The sequence below is a fragment of the Mauremys mutica genome, chromosome 1, assembly GCF_020497125.1.
Source record: "Mauremys mutica isolate MM-2020 ecotype Southern chromosome 1, ASM2049712v1, whole genome shotgun sequence".
Taxonomy (NCBI): domain Eukaryota; kingdom Metazoa; phylum Chordata; order Testudines; family Geoemydidae; genus Mauremys; species Mauremys mutica.
In genome coordinates this window covers 204826526-204846596 of record NC_059072.1, presented here as the reverse complement: position 1 = coordinate 204846596, position 20071 = coordinate 204826526, and the positions used below count along the sequence as shown (strand labels likewise).

The 20071-nt window shown below is 43.2% G+C and overlaps 1 protein-coding gene across 3 annotated transcripts in view; it reads left to right on the top strand.

Moving 5' to 3' along the window:
• The window catches only part of DSCAM (DS cell adhesion molecule), a 644197-nt gene that overhangs the window by 400860 nt on the left and 223266 nt on the right, over window positions 1-20071 (top strand). For 2 of the 3 annotated variants that reach the window (XM_045002507.1, XM_045002505.1), the window contains exons 7-9: window positions 262-558; window positions 1387-1662; window positions 14511-14789. In XM_045002507.1, coding sequence (XP_044858442.1) covers window positions 262-558; window positions 1387-1662; window positions 14511-14789 — 852 coding nt within the window. Of the gene's footprint in view, window positions 1-261; window positions 559-1386; window positions 1663-14510; window positions 14790-20071 lie in introns of those variants that run through there. The other variant, XM_045002506.1, reaches the window with a different exon arrangement.

Below are 20071 nucleotides of genomic sequence, written 5' to 3'. Positions count from 1 at the left end.
GAATTGCTATATTAGAACAAACCAATGGTCCATCTAGTCCAGTATCATCTCTCCAACAGTGGTCAGTACCTGAAGCTTCAGAGGAAGGTGCAAAAGAAACCCTGCAGTAAGCAGTTATTAGATAAGCTATCCACAGGAAAAAATCCTTCCTAACCTTCATTAATTAGAAGTTGGCTTATGTTCCTGAAGGAGGAGGATTTGCGTCCTTTTCAGAATTCTTGGTTTATGGGCTGTTCATTTGCTTTCCGTTTTCCTCTACAGATGGAACTCCCAAAATCATTTCTGCATTCAGTGAGAAAGTGGTGAGTCCAGGAGAGCCTGTCTCCCTTATGTGCAATGTGAAGGGGACTCCTCTGCCTACAATCACCTGGACACTAGATGAAGATCCCATAATCAAAGATGGTAATCACCGTATCAGCCAGATTATCACCTCTGAGGGCAATGTGGTCAGCTACCTGAATATCTCTAACACTCAAGTTCGAGATGGGGGAGTCTATCGCTGTACTGCCAACAACTCTGCTGGAGTCATCCTGTACCAGGCTCGAATAAACGTAAGAGGTGCTTGTCAAATCAGCTCCTCAAAAAAACACACATAACTCATTGTAGTGGAGAAGATTGTTGCATGCACTGGTCTGAATCTTGGAATGCCAAAACTGACATACTGTGGTTCTCCCATCTTCACACCTCCCTCAACCCCCTCTAGAAACTCTGTTGTATGGTTTAAGGTTGGAAGGCCCCTTCCCTCTTTGGCTTGTGAAGTCAGCTTCTTATACAATCTCTTTCCCTAAACTTACCTTCCTCAAGCATGAGGGTTAGTGTCCTCACTAATATGTTTTCCTATTTTAGTTTTTGCATGCATATGTTTCTTATTTTCCTTTCCTCCTTTAGTTGTCCTACATTCATTTTAATTACTCATGCACATGGTACGTTACCTTGAACTTGTAGTTCTACATGGCATAATACCCATCCTCATGATATTATATTTTATATACATTAGAATGAATGCTAACTTTGTCAATGTTCTCATGTGTAACAGGATTCTAGCTTAGCATACGTTTTAGTATTTGACATTTAATTAAATCATTCCCTAGCCTTTAATTTGTAATGCAGCAAAGATTTTATCAGACAAGTATTCAATAATACAAACATATACCACAGCCCTAATTAGAACGTATGCTGTAGGGCGAGAGAAACTAGAGCACATAAAGATTAGGGAGACTGCTTAAGTGGTTCTTAAAAGCAAAAACTGTCAAATGTTAAGACAAAATGTTATGCAGGCTACATTAATGGATGTTGTAAACATTTATATAATCAGCAAAAAATGAATATTTCCTCTAGCAAGTATGCCCTTAAATTATTTTCAAGGGTTTCTTTGTACTTTTCCAGGGCCAGCAAGCATCCGTCCAATGAAAAATATCACAGCAATAGCAGGACGGGACACCTATATACATTGCCGTGTGATTGGCTATCCATATTACTCCATTAAATGGTACAAGAACTCTGACCTGCTTCCTTTTAACCATCGCCAAGTAGCATTTGAAAACAATGGAACGCTGAAACTCTCAGATGTGCAGAAGGAAGTGGATGAGGGGGAATATACATGCAATGTTCTGGTTCAACCCCAGCTGTCTACAAGCCAGAGTGTACATGTGACTGTAAAAGGTAATGTTTATATTGAAATATAAAGCTAAGCTAATGGCCAGATGGTTTTTAATCAGTACAAGAATCCACACATGTAAAATTGTACAGGTGATTAGAAAATAAGCAATAGGACAGTTAATCTGCATTTTTTTTGTAGGCATGATATATAGCCAATGGTCATCTACAGATATCCTATTGTACCATAATTGCTCTCATTGAGATCTACCTTGTCCTGTTGACTTCAGTGGGACTACTTGCATAGTAAGGTACTGCTCACCATGAGTAAATCTGGGAGAATTTGGCCTTATATGATGACGAGCACTCGAGTGCTTCTAAAAACTGAAGACTAAAGAGCATGGAATGTAATCCTTTGTTTTCTTATGAGATGACTCAGTGGCTGAGGATGACTGGTCATTCAATATTACGTTCATTGAAGTTTCATAGGTCATTGTCTCTTCTTGATGACTCAAGTCAGTTTTGCAACCTAGTTATTTTTCAGCTGCTAGAAAATGCAATGAGGTTTTGTTAGTTATGAATTGTATCTATTTCTCCTTTTTTCTCCAGTAAGCAGTAAACAGATTCAAGAGCTAAATTAATTAAGCTTGATTTAAAAAAAAAATAGGAATTGTTTTTTTCAGGGAGATGTTGATGCTTTAAAGAGAGAGCCATTTCTCTAAGTTCATTTTAATGTTACATGACTTGTAATTTGGAACAGGATGTTTGAAATCAATACAAAAGTTCCCATACAAAGATGTGGAAACTGATATGTAAACATTCAGAAGTAGATGATGATGATTTCCAAGCATTGCATCCAGACCATACACAAAGACATTAAAGATAAAAAGCACAAAAGTGCTCATTATGCCTGATTGTTCAAAACTAGGTTATACTGCGATGTGGTACAGTCCCCCATCGAAGATGACTAACAAGTTCATTTCACATAAGCCTACAGGATGAACTGAAGTACATTTTCCCCTTATGATTTTGTTCAAAAGCTTTTCTACCCTTTTGCATTTTTTTTTGATTAATATGTGTCAGGCCTTAGATAAGATACCAAGGACATTTCTACGCTTTTTTTCTTGTTTTCATTCTAGAATTATGTTAATTGCTTATTACTTGAAGGGGTGGAGGGATTAGCTTGTAACCAGTAGTACTGTGAACCCTTCAAGGAATGACCCATCATGTTCTTTAGCCCAGAAGGGGCACTGTTCCACGCAATCTGTTATAAAAAGCTGCTAACACTGCAACTTTTTATCATATGCTCTATCCTCTCTGTCACCGTAATAGTGTTGCAAAACTGCCGTTGGTGCATCTCTGTGAAAATGAATGTTAAATTAGTGATTGTGCTGATATGGTCTCTGCTGTTCCCCCTGGTTGAGAATGCCATCTTTTAATTATATCATTCTTCAAGTGCTTATGACAGCTAATATAATCAGATGTAAATGGGAGTGCTCTGACTATGTTTGTAAAGAAAAGCCTTGGTGCCATACCGATATAATTCAGATATCTAGACCAAAACACAACGCCCATTCTGAAAGCGATTTGATGCCTTAGATTCAGACACGTGGATGGATTTTAAGACTTTTATTAAACTTTAATACAGCAGAGGGGTGCCATCCACCATCACTCCTGGTCTCCAGTACCAGGCATTTAAGTGGTTCCAGTACAGCAGTTACAGGGCTCCTTCCATATAACCTGTAACTTGGGGTAGGATTTCCTCAGCCTAACCCCCCACGACTCAGCAGGCTGAGTCCTACCAACCCTGCCCCTATTAGGGGGACAGAGGCAGAAGGTGGGGACCTTGGCCCATGAGTGCCACCAGGTCTCACCCTATCCCATTAGCCCAAGACCCATCAGCAAAATCCCATGTCTTTTACCTCTGGGAACCATTCACTTTATCTTTTTAATGGCACTGGAAACCAGCCACAAGTTTTGATGAATTAATAACTCAACCAGGTACCTCAATTAGCAAGTACATTCCTGCTTAACCTACTGTGGCTCCAAGGTGCTGTGAGGAAGGCAAAAAATCTCTCCAGTCCTCTGCCAACTAGCCATATGGAAGAAAAAAATTCCTTCCTGACCCTCAATGTGTGAACAGCTAGACCCAAAGCATCTGCCAGACTGGAGTCCCATTCTTAGCTCCGGGTAGGTAGGAGGATGGGGCTGCTGGAATGGAGATGAAAGAGGCCCCACATTGCCCAGGCTTCAGGTTAAATTCCTGGAGTTGGGGGATGTGAGCCAAACATTGTCCTCCCCACCCCAGCTGGCCAATGGGTGCCAGATACTCTGGGGGGAGAGGAGGTAACTGGTATCTCTCAATGTGTCTCCCACCCTTGCTGCTGGAGCTCCCCTCCTTCACCACCAGCCCCATTAAGTTCCCCCACCCATTGAAGTGTGTGGGTGGCATTTTGACTTCCAGTGGATAACAGATTTCAAACGTGACTCTGCCTCTCTCTGAAAGTCTCAAACGATTCAGAGGCTTTTAATTTATCTTGACAAGAGTGAGGTATTTAAAAAAATAAACTAGCTATATCCGTATCCTAACAAATTATTTTTACATTAAATACAAGATTCCAAAAATGGGCTTTATTCTGTTGTCTCGTCAAATCTGAACAAATTTTAATTTAGTTGTTATATATTTTAGCTGTAGTCCAGCACTGCCATAAATTATTCTGGACAGCTACACATTTTTTGTCGCAATAGTTAATAACTACATACAGATTTTTATCCTGCATATTATATATAGTTCCTTGGAGCATTAGCAGTTAACAGTCAGTATTTTCCTATTGCTTGAAAATATAATGTAAACTATTATAATTTTAGTGTGCTATCTTTTCCTCTATAATTCAGACTGACACTGTTATGTCTGATACTGAAAAATACAAAATGTGGAGCAGCTTCAATATATGAATTCAAATATCTTGAAATAGTTTCATAGAGTTTAAGGCCTGAAGGGACCATTAGATCATCTAGTCTGACCCTCTGTATATCACAAGCCCTTACATTTCATCCATTTCATTTGCACAGCCAACCTCAGTTCTGGCATTTCCTAACTTCTGAGTGCTTGCCTTTGCCACCTTAATAATATTTCTTCAATATAGCTATTTGTGGGTAAGTTCCTGGCTTTTTAATAAAGCAAATTGCAAACATAAAAATTCTATCCTATGGCATCATATTGACCATAGGTGATCAACAGGGTTGTAACCTTTAGATCCACTGCACAGATCCACTGTCTCTTGAACTCAAGGGTGGTTCTCCTGTTTGCACAGACTCTTCTGCTCATTCCTCCCAAACTTGACCCATTCTGCTCTGTCCTGTCCAACCTGTTCTTGTTTAAGTCCTATCGTTTCCCCACCTGTGTCCTCCTTCCAGTTCAATTCTCTTCACCTTGTCAATCCCACTCTCTGCTCCACAGGCTTTTCAGTCCCAGTCTTCCCCTATGAGCTCCCCATCCTAGTCTCCTTGTCCAACCATTTTCAGTTCTCCCTCACCCCCTGGGTACAGCTCTTGTTCCCTCTGCATTTGAATTGGGCAGCTTGTTCCTCCATATTGACTGGACCCAAAAGGGGGTGTGACAGGGTGTATGAACCCCGCACTGGTGATGAAGGGTTTAAAGAGTTGCTGTGGGCAAGGCTAGCCCCATCCCTCTGGTTCTGTCAATCAAGTCAAGGGTGGAATAAAGGCTTAAAAACAGGAAGTTCCCAGTAGCTGCTTGGCAGCTGTGAGAAAGAGCATATGGCAACTCTACACTTCCCAGAGGAGACTCCTGGAAGCCTTCATGGGAACTTCCCTTGGGAAGGCCATTTACCATCCCCTGCCCCAGTTGCTTACAAGGAGACAGTGACCCAGTTATACCAGCCAGGTAAGATAGGTCCGGCAAGCCCCAAGGCAAGCTGATTAGTTGCTTGCTGATGCTACTCTCTACTCCTACTGGGATTAGAGAAGCTGAGAACAGACAAAATGGACTAGGGGAGTGGGAGCCAAGAACTCCATCCCCAGAAATCCTAGGGACTCCTATTTAGGCAGAGGGGGGCACCCTGAGGACTTTTCAGTGCCCGTCCAGTAGGAAGCACCCATCATCAGCCCGAGAACTGTGACAAGGGAACACTGAGAGCACAAGAGAGACAGGCTCCCTGCTGTCATTTCTGATGCCTGTCCCCAACTCACCCACAGCCGTCCACAGCAATTGCGGGAAAGCTCTGCTCCCTTCCCCCGCCACTGGAAGCCGAGCTGGAGCATGCTGAGTGCAGATAGAATCTCTGGAGTTTTTAGCTGTGACGTTCTAGCAAGTCCCTATTGAGCATGTGTGAAATGTGATTTTTCAAAAAGTCATAACTTGGCCAGCTGTGAATGGCTTTTTTTCAGGGATAGTAAAGGACACATCCGTGGCACAAAAGCCACCTCCCTGACAAATTTGAAGTCCCTGCCCTTAAGCATGGGAGTGCGAGAGCTTCTTGAAGGAAAGATTATTAGAATGGTTTACATGAGCATAACAATATATTTTCCCCCAACCTTGTTTTGGAAACAGCCAAACGGTTGTGGCTGAAATTTTCAAAAAAGTGTCAGCCCGTGGCAGACACCCAGCATGGACAACTGTTGCATCGCAGAGGAGCAGGGACAGAGTCTGACAACCCATGTGATCATAAGCAGAGAGTACTTTATTCATTTCCAGCATGCTCTTTATACTCTTAAAGCAGGCAAGCAAGCAGTTGCTAATTGGTTAACAAATTTAACACACCCGCAGCTGTAACTTCATAGAACTAGCCAAGGCCAACTTCTCAAAACAAAGCTCAAAGCCTAATTAACCCATCCTAAAAACCTAAACATCTTAGCTTCCCACACTACCAACTGCCAAGCTAGCAAAATATTCTCAACACCTCCCCCCTCCACCCAAAATCAAAAAGGAGGGGAAAAAAAAGGGATAAAAACATTAGCAAAACATTTCCAACTTATAACAACATAACACCACAATCTATCACAAACCAAAATTAAAACTTTATAAAGCCAACCTATATAACCATGCAATTCTTAACATAACCCCAACAACACCAAACAAAAACAAAGCACAACAAATAAATGGTGTAAATTCTACAGGATTCCCCCCTACTCAATAGCACACCAACTTGTGGCAAACTTCTATTACCAAATTATCCCTCAGATGTCAGGCGATCAAACTGACACTGAGGGAGGGGGGGGTCCTAGAAAAAACACAACATAAACCACATAAAACACAAAAAACAATCCTGGCCAGAAAAAAACAAACAAACAAACACCACAAAACAAAACAAAAAACACATAACATAAATTTAACTCTGTAAATAAATGCATGGTACATAAAATGCTATGCAGCTAACACCAATTTTCTTAATATCTAAAAAACAAAACAAAACTACCCCTACTGGGCAATCAATCATTACATACAATACACAAATACCCTTAGTACCATCAGGCAAAAAAGGAAAATTACATCATCAATTAAATCATTTACAGTAATACAATTGCATCCTAACTTACTTCTAAATTCAACTGCTATTCCCTCCAGCAACCACAGAGTTAACTTTGTACTCTGCCTAACATTACTCGCTAGTAATTAATTACCTTTTCTATCAACTACACCCTCAAGGTTATCAACCAGTATTCCAAGCTTGTTGTCTGTTGCCCGCCGCCTGGGCCCGATCCTTTTTTCCTCCTCAAGTTCTCTATCTATTGCGTGCCTGCCTGGGCCCGATCCAAAGCACTTTACATAAAGGTATTTTGGGTCACATAAATTCAAAGCCATTCTCCCAAATTTCCTAGATTTATGCCTACAACTCCCGCTTTAAAAAATACTCAAACAAACCTTTAGGCCGAGTTTTCCCAAACTTTAAAAACAAAAAACAAATAGGCTCTAAAAAACAGGGTTTTGGGGAGGGGTAATATCATTTACAATCCAATTAGGGAGGGCAATACATGCTAAAAAAAAATTCCACAACACAGGGCGCAGCCTGCAAAATAAACCCCAAAATCCAATCAATACCACAGTTTTTAGCAGGAGTCCCAAATTTTTTCCTGCCAGTGTGCAATTCTTTGCTTCTTTACCAGGGTCAGTTCTCAATGTCTTTTTAGTCAGGAATTTCTAGACATTGGCAATATCAATAATGTAAGTGTTTTTTCTCCTGTTCCACCACCATCGTGGTTCAAGTTCTACGGGGGAAATTATCAGGACATCATCCTATACATTCAGGCAAAGCAAAAATTATCTCAATCAATTAAATCATTCAGGGAGGATCAAACAAAAAGAATCCTGGCATAGCAAACAAGCAACTTTCCTCCAGGGGCCCAGGTTGTGTACATCGTGTGGCTCTTTCAGACATTCCATCCACCACTGCAGCAGCAGACATCTCTGATACTAACACAGTTGCAATTTCTTCAGTCCTACTGTTTGCAGCCTCAAATCCCGAATGAGCAGTGGTAATATCTTGGACTAGTTCAGGAAATAGTTTTCCAGGCACTGCTTCTAAAGGCTTTAAAGTTTCAGCTGAGGTTTCCATAGATGTTACAGTTTCTGCAATGATTTGTTCTTCAATTGCTGCAGCTGTAACAGGCACAAATGTTTTTTGAGCCCCAGAGCTTTCAATACTAAAAATGGGTGAGCCAGTATCTGCCAGCTGCACAGCTAAATTCTCTTGCTCCTCTTCGTCTCCCTTTCCACACACAGGCAGTTCTTGAGGACACATGTCGCTCTGTAGAGGGGCCCCATTTACAACTGCCCCTGGGCATTCTGATACTAGGTTAGATGGCGCATCTCCTACATCATTCTGCATGGGGGCCTCAGCTGCAACCGCTTCAGTGTGCTCTAATTCCAAGGTAAACACAGTATCTTCTACCTCTGTCGTCCCAGGTGCCTCAGTTACCCCACTCTGCATTGCATCCCCAATAAAAGCTTCCTGAGTGATTTGCCGCCCATCGGATCCCTGAAGCCGAGCAGTTCGGGTGGGCTTGCACAAAGTAATGTCCATAGCAAAGGCAGTTTGGGGAGGGCCAGTGGATCCAAACCCTCGAGACCCGCGGTCAATCGGGGTCGGTCGGGGCACACATCCCTTGAAAGGTATTAACTGAGCAAGACGTGTACCAGCAGTTATAGTCACAGGGGGACAGAGGGCACGTACCATTATCCCAATATTCCCCGTATAGTCGGCATCAATAAGGCCAGGCAAAACAAAAATACCTTGTTTCGATGTCGACGAACGGCCAATCAAAAGGGCACTCAGTCCAAATCCTAATGGACCATCGATGTTGGAAGGAAGAACTTGAACCTCGTCAGTCTCTAAAACTACATCTGTCGCTGTGGCCAAGTCCACTCCGGCACTGCCACGGGTTGCTCCGGTGAGGTGTTCCAGGCAGCCGGGTTGGCGGGTGGAGGCACTTGTGTCGTCGCGCTCCTCCAAGGGGCGCTCCGTGATCCGTTTCCCGGCAGCGGTGTTCCATCCTTCGTGTAACGCGCCCAACAGTCGGCGGCGCGATGTCCAAACTTATCACATCGTGTGCAAGCGCCAGTTGCAGCTTCAGGTGACACATCAGAGGCCTGCTGCCCATTTTGCATAGGGCAGTCCCGCCGGAAATGCCCGGGTTTTCCACAACCAAAACAGGGGCCGGCTGGCCGGGTCGGTCTTCTAGCCCCCCGCTGTCCCCCGAGCAGGGGTTGTAACGCCACGGCCAGTGCAGAGGCCTGTGCCTTAGCATGAATTGCCGCCTTATCCGTCTCCTCAAGCATAGCGGCCCTACCACATGCCTCAATCATTTCCATCAGGGTCGCAGTCTTGGGCAAGGTGGCTAATATACGGCGGCAAGTGGGATTTGCATTCTGGGTGGCAAGATCAAGTCCAACTGCAGTTCTGGCTTCTGGCGTCAGATTGGGAGATCTATCAATAGCCTCTCGAAGGCGATCCAAAAAGGTGGAATACGGTTCCGATGGGCCTTGTGTAATTTTAGCATAGGGAGGGACCGGCTTTCCCATCTGGGGCACCGCTTTAAAGGCAGCCAAAGCTAGTTCCTGTGATTGCTGCAGGATCCGGGGCTCAAGGCGAGCTTGCAAGTGCGGGTCAACAAAGCGACCGGCTCCCAAAAACATATCAGCAGTGGCCAGGCGCCGAGGATCATCATCCGGTAAATCCAAATTGCGGACAAGAGCCAAGTCAACTCTCTTAGCCCAATCATCTTTCCACAACAGTTTCTGTGTAGGTGTAAGAAGCATGTCAGCTAGCTTAATCGCATCGTACGGACACATTGCTTGGCCAACAAATATCTGTTCAATGATAGACTGTACATACGGATTATCTAGTCCATAAGCCATGATCGATTTCTGTGCCTCACGGATCAACTTCCAGTCCAAAGGGGCCCGCCGTCTATGATTAGGGTGTTGAGGGTCTGGCGTAATCACCGGAAAGGCCTCAGGTGTTAGACCTTCAAGGATGGCTTCTCTTAAAACCCCATGCCAGCGCTGTACCGGATCCGGAGGGTCTCCAGTTGGAGGGTCCCCGGGGCCAGGCGGGGCGGGGGGGCGAGTCGAATGAAAGCACTTGTGAAGATGCGATCGCGATGATCCAGGTGGAAGACCTTCCAATTGGTCCAACTTGTCACATATATGCTGCAGCTGTCGACCCTGGCGCTCCATCTCCTTATAGAAGGCATCAGACTGAGTAAACTGAGGAAACGTAGTCAAATCGGGATATGGGTTCGATGGCACATGTTCCACCCGAGCCTCCTCTGTCCCCCCGCAATCGTGGCACCCCCAGGCCCCGTGGACACGGCATGGCTTTGGAGGGGGTGCATACGGCAAGGCTGTCTCCATAGGCTCGGGCGTATCGGGGGGTAACGGGACCGTAGCAGGATCAATCATGTCGGGGCCGATAGCCACATTGGAGGGTAGTGGGGCCGTAGCAGGGGCAACATCATCCATAGGGTAGGGGTTGGAAGCCAAAGGTATCACCGTGTCCTCACCACCGAAAAACTCTCTGGCTCCAACCGGCAACACAGAAGGCATTCCGGGCGTTGGGCGGCAAAGCTCAGAAAGGGCCGCCTGCACTCCTGCCTCGGCCGCGAGAGTTTCTACTATCTCCTTCGCCTTATTCCATACTGGACTCAGGGAGAAGGCCTCCTTATCGCCCCGAGCCACCGACTTCCAAAGCTCGGAGCCTAGCCGCTCCCAAACAGTTTTATCAAAAATTGTACTTGGTTGAACAGAAAGTCCCCTTCTCCGTCCCCACCGCAGCAGACGGGATAACTTATCAGGGGGGAGCTTCTCTCCCTGCCGCTCCGCGATGCGCATCAAATATTCATGCACCGTCCTTTCTTCCGCTGATGCAGCGGTTCCCATGTTAGCTGCTCACCTCTGGGCTGGGGTGTGCCTCCCTTTTCAGACGCCCTGCGGCTTGCCGCTCGACACTGAGCTCAGGTGCGCCCCTCTTTTCGGACGCCCTGCGGCTCCTAGCCGCTCGACACTGAACTCAGGTGCGCCCTTCTTTTCGGACGCCCTGCGGCCGCCGCTCGACACTGAGACTCAGGTGCGCCTCCTTTTCTTCTTTTCAGTTCAGGCCACCAACACTGTCCTCATTCAATCACGTCGGGGTCACCATTTGTTGCATCGCAGAGGAGCAGGGACAGAGTCTGACAACCCATGTGATCATAAGCAGAGAGTACTTTATTCATTTCCAGCATGCTCTTTATACTCTTAAAGCAGGCAAGCAAGCAGTTGCTAATTGGTTAACAAATTTAACACACCCGCAGCTGTAACTTCATAGAACTAGCCAAGGCCAACTTCTCAAAACAAAGCTCAAAGCCTAATTAACCCATCCTAAAAACCTAAACATCTTAGCTTCCCACACTACCAACTGCCAAGCTAGCAAAATATTCTCAACAGACAACTACAGCCCAGACAGTTAAAGTAACTGAATACAGGGTGTGTGTATGTGTGTGTATATATATAATTATATTTTTGAAACATATTGTTGAAAAATTAACCCTTCAAATGGTGAGATCAAAATTATTATTATATTTTCAAGCTATAGTAAAACCCATTAGAACTAAGTGGTGATTTTTTGGGTCAGTCTCATAGGAGATGCTTCCCAGCTGAACAGCCTGCTCTCATTCACGTTTCTCTTACTGAAACAAATTGAAAAAGAAGCCCAAGAGAGTGGAGGATACAACATCATTAAACAAATGCAGTGTTAAAATGTAATATCACTGATTCCATAGAGTTTATTTATGTCTATGGTTTAGAGGAAGTTGCATAACCTTACTTTTTGTAAACCTTATAAAAGAATTATATTAGAGTTTCTTCTCTGGTAACGGGAAAACCAATTATGGGCTATTTCTAAGGTATTTTATGTTACAACTGTCTCAATAGCTCCTCTTTGCCTTTCTTGGGAAATGTCTGTTTTTCTCTAATAAATAAAATGGTGCCCATTGATTTGCATTGCAGATCGGAGCATGGGAGGCTGCATTAGAAAATGAAAACTATATAGGCATGAAAGGAGAAAACTAGAATCTTTCAAGGGTTCTATGGATCTCTTTATACTTTCATCAAACAATCTGCTAGTTCTTTCATGCTTGGTTCAATCGTTAGAATATGTCTGACAGTAAATGTGAGCTTTGTTGCATGCATGTACATAAGGAAGGCCTTACTCCATTTCCGCACTAGTGAGACTAGTGTTGCAAGGTTTGGAGTGAGAAACATTTTTAGCTTTGATATCCTTCCTAGCCTCTGCTGTAAGTGAGCTGAGACAAGGCATTGAGGCCTGAACAGCTTAAATACACAGTTTGCATGAAATGATATTTTAACCTTGTATAGACTTGAGAAAACACTATATGATAAGACAGCCCTACACTGTGTCCTCTCTTTGCTGATATGCTTTGCAACTTCTCTATAGTCTAATACTTTTCAACAAAGCAAGGAAACAGTTTGTGCTGTCTTGTCAGGTGAAAGTTGGTGGATATGTCCATTGCATATGCCAGGTGCAAATCAGCTCTGATCCCCCTTCCTAGTGCTGTTTCTTTTTTTTAATATTTTGGAGTACCTTTATATTAATTGGCAACCTTGCTGCTCTTATTGCTATGTTCACATGAAATACCTTCTGTGGGAACCTTCCAAATTCACATCTCAACTTTTTAAAAATTGTTTTGTATGCATTAACACAGTGTAGAGGTTGCTGAATTCCATTAATAAAAAAACACAAATGTGACATGTATCCTGAGTCCTGCAGCAGACAATATGTCTGTCCTGCTATGTACTTCTGATTATTTTACTTCCAAAAATGCAAACAATGGCACCGCTGAAAAATAGACGTGGAAGCTGTTGCATTGCTATGACTGTATTTGTGATGGAGAATGAGTCATGTACAAGTATGTAACAAAATATTTTGTGTACTGTTGCTTAATGCAAATAGAAAAGTATGACCTATTAATTTTGGTTTGATAAATCTTTATGAAATGTATTGTATTTGTGTCTACAGGAGTAGTAGAGCTGGCTGGGAATTTTTTGACAAAATAGTTTTTTGTCAAAAAATGCCAATTCATCAAACCGGGCACAGAAACCTAGCAGCTTTGATTAAACTTTACTCAAGGCCAGTTTGGAATTTCTTGTGAAAGAAAGAGACAGAGAGAGAGAGCTACCCCAGCGCAGCCACTAGTCCAGTGGCTAGGGCACTCATCTTGGATATGAGGTACAGGGTCTTAAACCTGGGTCTTCTATATCCCAGTTGAGTGCGCTAAGCACTGGGCCGACAACATTAAGGGAAGCACGGCCATCACTGTCTGAAAAATGTCAGCCACCTCTACCCTTAACGCCATGTTCAGGCAGGGCTTTCGTTTGTTTTCGTTTAAGTTCTTTGCATTTGAATTTCCCTTGTTTGGGGGAATTTTTCATTTCCCTTACTGAAATTAATTGAAAAAGAAGTTCCGAGAGAGAGAGGACGACACAGCACAGTTTTAAAAGAATGCAGTGTTCAAAAGTGATGTCACTGATTTCATAAAGCTTATTTATCTCTGTGATTAGAGACTTTCCCACTACCTCCCGCTGAAGTTACACCACCTTACCTCCTGCAAACCTGATAGAGGAATTATATCAGGGTGTTTCTTCTCTAATAACTGGCTCTTACTCATTTATTTGAGGGTTATGGCTGGTATATGTGTATGATATATATAATATGTTATGTGCCTACACATGAATATTATATATGTGTACACACATATATGTAAGATTATAAAATCAGGATTATGATAATGGAAAAGTGGATGTAAAACCAACTGCCTGGGTGTAATTCTGGAATTATGACAGCAGGGGAGTTGGTGTGAAACCAGTATGTCTGTCAAAGTAGTTGCAGGAGTCAATTCGAGAGCCAGTGGTCCTTCTTTAAAATCATCCTGCCAGTAGTCCCCTCTCACCAAATGCTGAAACCTCAAGATTTTTTTGCAAAATGGAATTTTTGTTTTCTGGGAGGCCTTATTGAGAATGTTTCAGGAAACACAACTTGCTGGATCAGGATGTAATGGTCTGATTTTAAGAGGTGCTGAGCATTCATAGGTGCCATTGACTTGAGTTGGAATTGTAGGTGATCAGTATCTCTGAAGGTCTTGTCCCCTCAGTTTATCCATCTGTTAGATGGGGGAAATAATGCCTACATCATAGAGGTGCTGTAAAGCTTATTTAATTAATGCGAATCATATTGAGATCCTTGGATAAAAACTGCTATGTAGTTATTATTTTGTATTACTATTACATATGCGACATACCACCTGGCAGGTTGAAGATAGTTTTCTTTTCAACAATTATAGTGTTTTCCATAATTATACTGTATTTGCAATAACTTTTTTCTTTTAATTTTTCATTTCAGTTCCACCTTTCATCCAGCCTTTTGAGTTTCCAAGGTTCTCCATTGGACAGCGAGTCTTCGTTCCATGTGTTGTGGTCTCAGGGGATTTGCCAATCACAATCACTTGGCAGAAGGATGGCAGGCCAATCCCAGCCAGTCTTGGAGTAACCATTGACAACATTGACTTCACCAGCTCCTTAAGGATTTTTAATCTTTCACTGATGCACAATGGGAATTATACCTGTATAGCAAGAAATGACGCTGCAGCTGTGGAGCGCCAAAGCCAATTAATTGTGAGAGGTAAGATATGTAATTAGTCTGAAGGGCACCAATTAAACAGAAGTCAACAATATTTCCAAATGATCACTGTTTGATGGAGGTATAAAATCGTGGAATATATGGTAATCCCACAGGCCTGACAAGTCCCCTCTTTGGGGGGAGGGATAGCTCAGTGGTTTGAGCATTAACCTTCTAAACCCAAGGTTGGGAGCTCAATCCTTGAGGGGGCCATTTAGGGATCTGGGGGCAAAAATCTGTCTGGGGATTGGTCCTGCTTTGACCAAGGGTTGGACTAGATGATCTCCTGTGGTCCCATCCAATCCTGATATTCTATGATTCTTTCATTTTAAAGAACACAGAACAATAAAGCAGAAAAACAAACATAACTTTTTCTTTCTGAAAGTACTGAGCCTTGAACCTAATCTGCAACCAAGGAATCAGGGGCGGATCTAGACATTTCGCCGCCCCAAGCACGGTGTCATGCCGCGGGGGGCACTCTGCCGCTCGCTGGTTCCGCGGCTCCGGTGGACCTCCCGCAGGCGTGCCTGCGGAGGGTCCGCTGATCCCATGGCTTTGCTGGAGCCGCGGGACCAGCAGACCCTCCGCAGGCATGCCGCTGAAGGCACCCTGCCTGCCGCTCTCCCAGCGACCGGCAGAGCGCCCCCTGCAGCATGCCACCCCAAGCACGCGCTTGGCGGGCTGGGGCCTGGAGCCGCCCCTGCGAGGAATGCATTAGGGCACAGATGGGTGCCACGGGATTTAATTTATGGAAAATATTTTGAAGCACCAATCCACTCATTCTTTGGGAACAAAGCATTTAAACTGCTATTATATTAGTTTCCCTTTATTGGTGTTCTAGTATGATTCTCCGTATTTTTAATTTAGAAGAACCGCATCTCCTACAAATCATGCTAATAAACTGGAGAACATGAAAATTTCTAGGAACTGCCTTTAGCAGGAGAATGATTTTTCCTCCTGCTTATCAGTTTTTAAAATATTATTTGTGGCACCTTAGAGACTAACAAATTTATTTGGGCATGGGCTAAATTTATTTATTTCATGGGCTAAAACCCACTTCATCAGATGCATGGAGTAGAAAATACAGTAGGAAGATGTGTATATATACAGAGAACATGAAAAGATGGGGGTTGCCATACCAACTCTAATGAGACTAATCAATTAAGGTGGGTTATTATCAGCAGGAGAAAAAAAAACTTTTGTAGTGATCATCAGGATGGCCCATTTCAAACAGTTAACTAAAAGGTGTGAGTAACAGTAGGGGGAAAATTAGCATGGGGAAGTAGTTTTTAATTTGTGTAATGACCCATCCACTCCCATCTTTATTCAAACCTAATTTAATGGTGTCCAGTTTGCAAATTAATTCCAGTTCTGCAGTTTCTCATTGGAGTCTGTTTTTGAAGTTTTTGTTGTTGAAGAATTGTGACTTTTAGATCTGTAATTGAGTGTCCAGGGAGATTGAAGTGTTCTCCAACTGGTTTTTGAATGTTATAATTCTTGACATCTTATTTGTGTCCATTTATTGTTTTGCGTAGAGACCGTCCAGTTTGGCCAATGTACATGGCAGAGGGGCATTGCCGGCACATGGTGATATATATCACATCGTAGATGTGCAGGTGAACGAGCCCCTGATGGCATGGCTGATGTGATTAGGTCTTATAATGGTGTCCCTTGAATAGATATGTGGACAGAGTTGGCAACGGGCCTTGTTGAAAGGATAGGTTCCTGGGTTGGTGTTTTTGTTGTGTGGTATGTGGTTGCTGATGAGTATTTCCTTCAGCTGTCTGTAAGCAAGGACTGGCCTGTCTCCCAAGATCTGTGAGAGTGAGGGATCATCCTTCAGGATAGGTTGTAGATCCTTGATGATGCACTGGAGAGGTTTTAGTTGGGGCTGAAGGTGACGGCTAGTGGCATTCTGTTACTTTCTTTCTTGGGCCTGTCCTGTAGTAGGTGACTTCTGGGCACTCCTCTGGCTCTGTCAATCTGTTCCTTCACTCCAGCATGTGGGTATTGTAGTTTTAAGAATGCTTGGTAGAGATCTTGTAGGCGTTTTTCTCTGTCTGAGGGATTGGAGCAAATGTTGTTGTATCTTAGAGCTTGGCTGTAGACAATGGATCGTGTGATGTGGTCTGGATGAAAAATGGAGGCATGTAGGTAAGTATAGCGGTCAGTAGGTTTCCGGTATAGGGTGGTGTTCATGTGACCATGACTTATTAGCACTGTAGTGTCCAGGAAGTGGATCTCTTGTGTTGACTGGTCCAGGCTGAGGTTGATGGTGGGATGGCAATTGTTGAAATCATGGTGGAATTCCTCAAGGGCTTCTTTTCCATGGATCCAGATGATAAATATGTCATCAATGTAGTACAAGTAGAGTAGTGGCGTTAGGGGACAAGAGCTGAGGAAGCGTTGTTCTAAGTCAGCCATAAAAATGTTGGCATACTGTGGGGCCATGAGGGTAAACATAGCAGTGCTGCTGACTTGAAAGTATACATTGTTCCAAAATATGAAATAGTTGTGGTTGAGGAAAATGTCACAAAGTTCAGCCACCAGGTTAGCTGTGACATTATCGGGGATACTGTTCCTGATGGCTTGTAGTCCATCTTTGTGTGGAATGTTGGTGTAGAGGGCTTCTACATCCATAGTGGCCAGTATTGTGTTTTCTGGAAGATCACCAATGGATTGTAGTTTCCTCAGGAAGTCAGTTGTGTCTCGAAGATAGCTGGGAGTCAGAGGTGAAAGTAAGCCAGTACGGTCTGGTACAGCATACCGGCAAGAGCTGGTACACCGTGCCGGACTGGACCGGCTTCCCTGGCGGTGATTTTAAGGGCCCAGGGCTCCAGCCACTGCAGGGAGCCCCGGGCCCTTTAAATCACCGCGGGAGCTCTGGCAGCGGGGCTCGGACGGCACTTTAAAGGGCCCAGGGCTCCCCTAAGTGGCTGGAGCCCCAGGCCCTTTAAATCACCACTGGAGCCCTGCCGCCCCAGGGTAGCGGCGGCAGGGCTCCCGTGGTGATTTAAAGGGCCCGGAGCTCCGCAGCGGTCAGAGCCCTGGGCCCTTTAATTTGCCCCTGAGCCACAGCCGGAGCCCCAGGGCCTTTTAATATTGAAAGGTCACACCTCTTCCGGTTGAGGCTACGCCCCCGCTCAGGACTCCGGCGTACTGGTAAGTCCTTTAAGTTATTTTCACCCCTACTGGGAGTGCTGGTAGCGTACGGCCTGATGAGAGAGTCTACATAGCCAGACAGTCCTGTTGTCAGGGTGCCAATGACTGACATGATGGGGCGTCGAGGATTTCCAGGTTTATGGATTTTGGGTAACAGATAGAATACCCCTGGTCAGGGTGTAGGCGTGTGTTTGTGCAGATTTGTTCCTGTGCTTTTTCAGGGAGTTTCTTGAGCAGATGGTGTAGTTTCTTTTGGTAACCCTCAGTGGGATCAGAGGGTAATGACCTGTAGAGTGTGATGTTAGAGAGCTGCCTAGTAGCCTCTCGTTCATATTCCGACCTATTCATGATGACAACAGTTAGAGTTAGTCTCTAAGGTGCCACAAGTACTCCTTGTTCGTTTTGTTGATACAGACTAACGTGGATACCACTCTAAAACATTATTGTAATTAGCTAGATATTGTCCTTCTGTGTCTTTGCACCTGCTTTAAACTCAAAATCTCTGGAATGTGATTATAGGATCCCAAAAGTTAGTGATAGAAAAGACCTGTTAGAAGAGATACTTTGGAATTTCTTTTTACTGTGAAAAAAATTCAGGAAAACAAAAAAATTTGTTTTTGTAAAAGATTTTCTGCAACATTTTTTTGGGTTTCCATTAAAAAGAGAGAGAGAGAGAGGTTTTCAGTTTCAGCAACCAAACCCCCCCCCCCCCCGCCCCATGAAAAAAAAATTATTGCAAGGCAAAATGTTTAGTTTCATTGAAATTTTGTCTGTTCAGACAAAATTTTTCAGTTTTTGATTTTTTTAATTACAAGTCTGAAAAATTCTAATTAAAAGTAGATATTTCATAAAAAAAGCTATTGATGAAAAGTCATTGAAAAAAATTTAAAACAAAAAAATTCAACCAGCTTTATATATTATATTTAACCCATTTCTCTGGGGCCCAGTGCTAGATCATTCCCTTTGGTATATTCTCAAGTTTACTATCCTATTACAGTATTACAACTATTTTTGTTATTGTGTTATAGTAGTACCCAAAGACCCCAGTCAGAACTGGGGTCCCATTGTGCGAGGTGCTGTACAAAGACACAGTACCTACCCTGAAGAGTTTACTGTCCATGAAGACAAAAACAGACAAAGACGGGGGAACAAGGATACAACTTACAAGCAGGGGCCCCATTTCAAGAAAACCCTTAAGGAGGTGCTTAAATTCCTCCTTATTCAAGACAGCACTTAAGTGCTTAACTGTTTAACTTGAAGGCATGTTTATATTTCATTTGTGGTTTAAGTACCGTATGTGCATAATGTGAAGCATGTGCTAAAATATTAACCTGAACAAGGATGCTTTCCTGAATCAAGGCCAGAACGGGGTGTGTGTGTGTGTGTGTTAGTTTTCTAAATAAGCAAAGCAGTTTTCCCCTATGTAATGGGAGAATAAATGGTACTTAAGCTCTTCCCATTTCTAATCCATATTGTCCAACAGCTTCTGAACAATATGCTCTGGACTTAAACACTGGCCTTACCAACCGGCAGGGGATGGGTTCTTGGAAAAGTCTCATTTATGTGAAGAGTGTGGGTTTTTTTATACAAGAGTAGAGAGAAATCTCATGTGCTGGTATGGAAAAGTCAAGAGAAATATGACTGTTCATCGTAAATATTATTCTTCCTTATTGCTCTTTACATTGATGTTATTAATTTTAAAGTTGAATTAAAATGCTTTTTATAAAATAGATAATTACATTTAAAATATTTGGGAGTCTAGATAATTTAACAGCCATGGATAGACTTAAAATAGCATCGAAAAACACTGCAATCCAATATCGAATTGAAGAGCATTTTATCTGCCAACAGTTGATTTTAGGGGTCTGTATTTCTCCTGCAGTGGCTGTTGACAACATCATTAATACCTGCAATACTGTAAAGCAAGATAGGAAATTGTTTATTACCAGTGAGGGTATGAACTTTTGAAGGGTCCATACGGTGACTCATAAATTGGGGAGAAAATAATCTTCAATTATTCTCTGTCAAATCATATTTATCTGTAATTTTTAAACATGCATATCTTTGTTAATTTGGGGGGCTGTCAAATAAGTCTTGTGTGTTTTTAATTTAAGTGTTTTAAT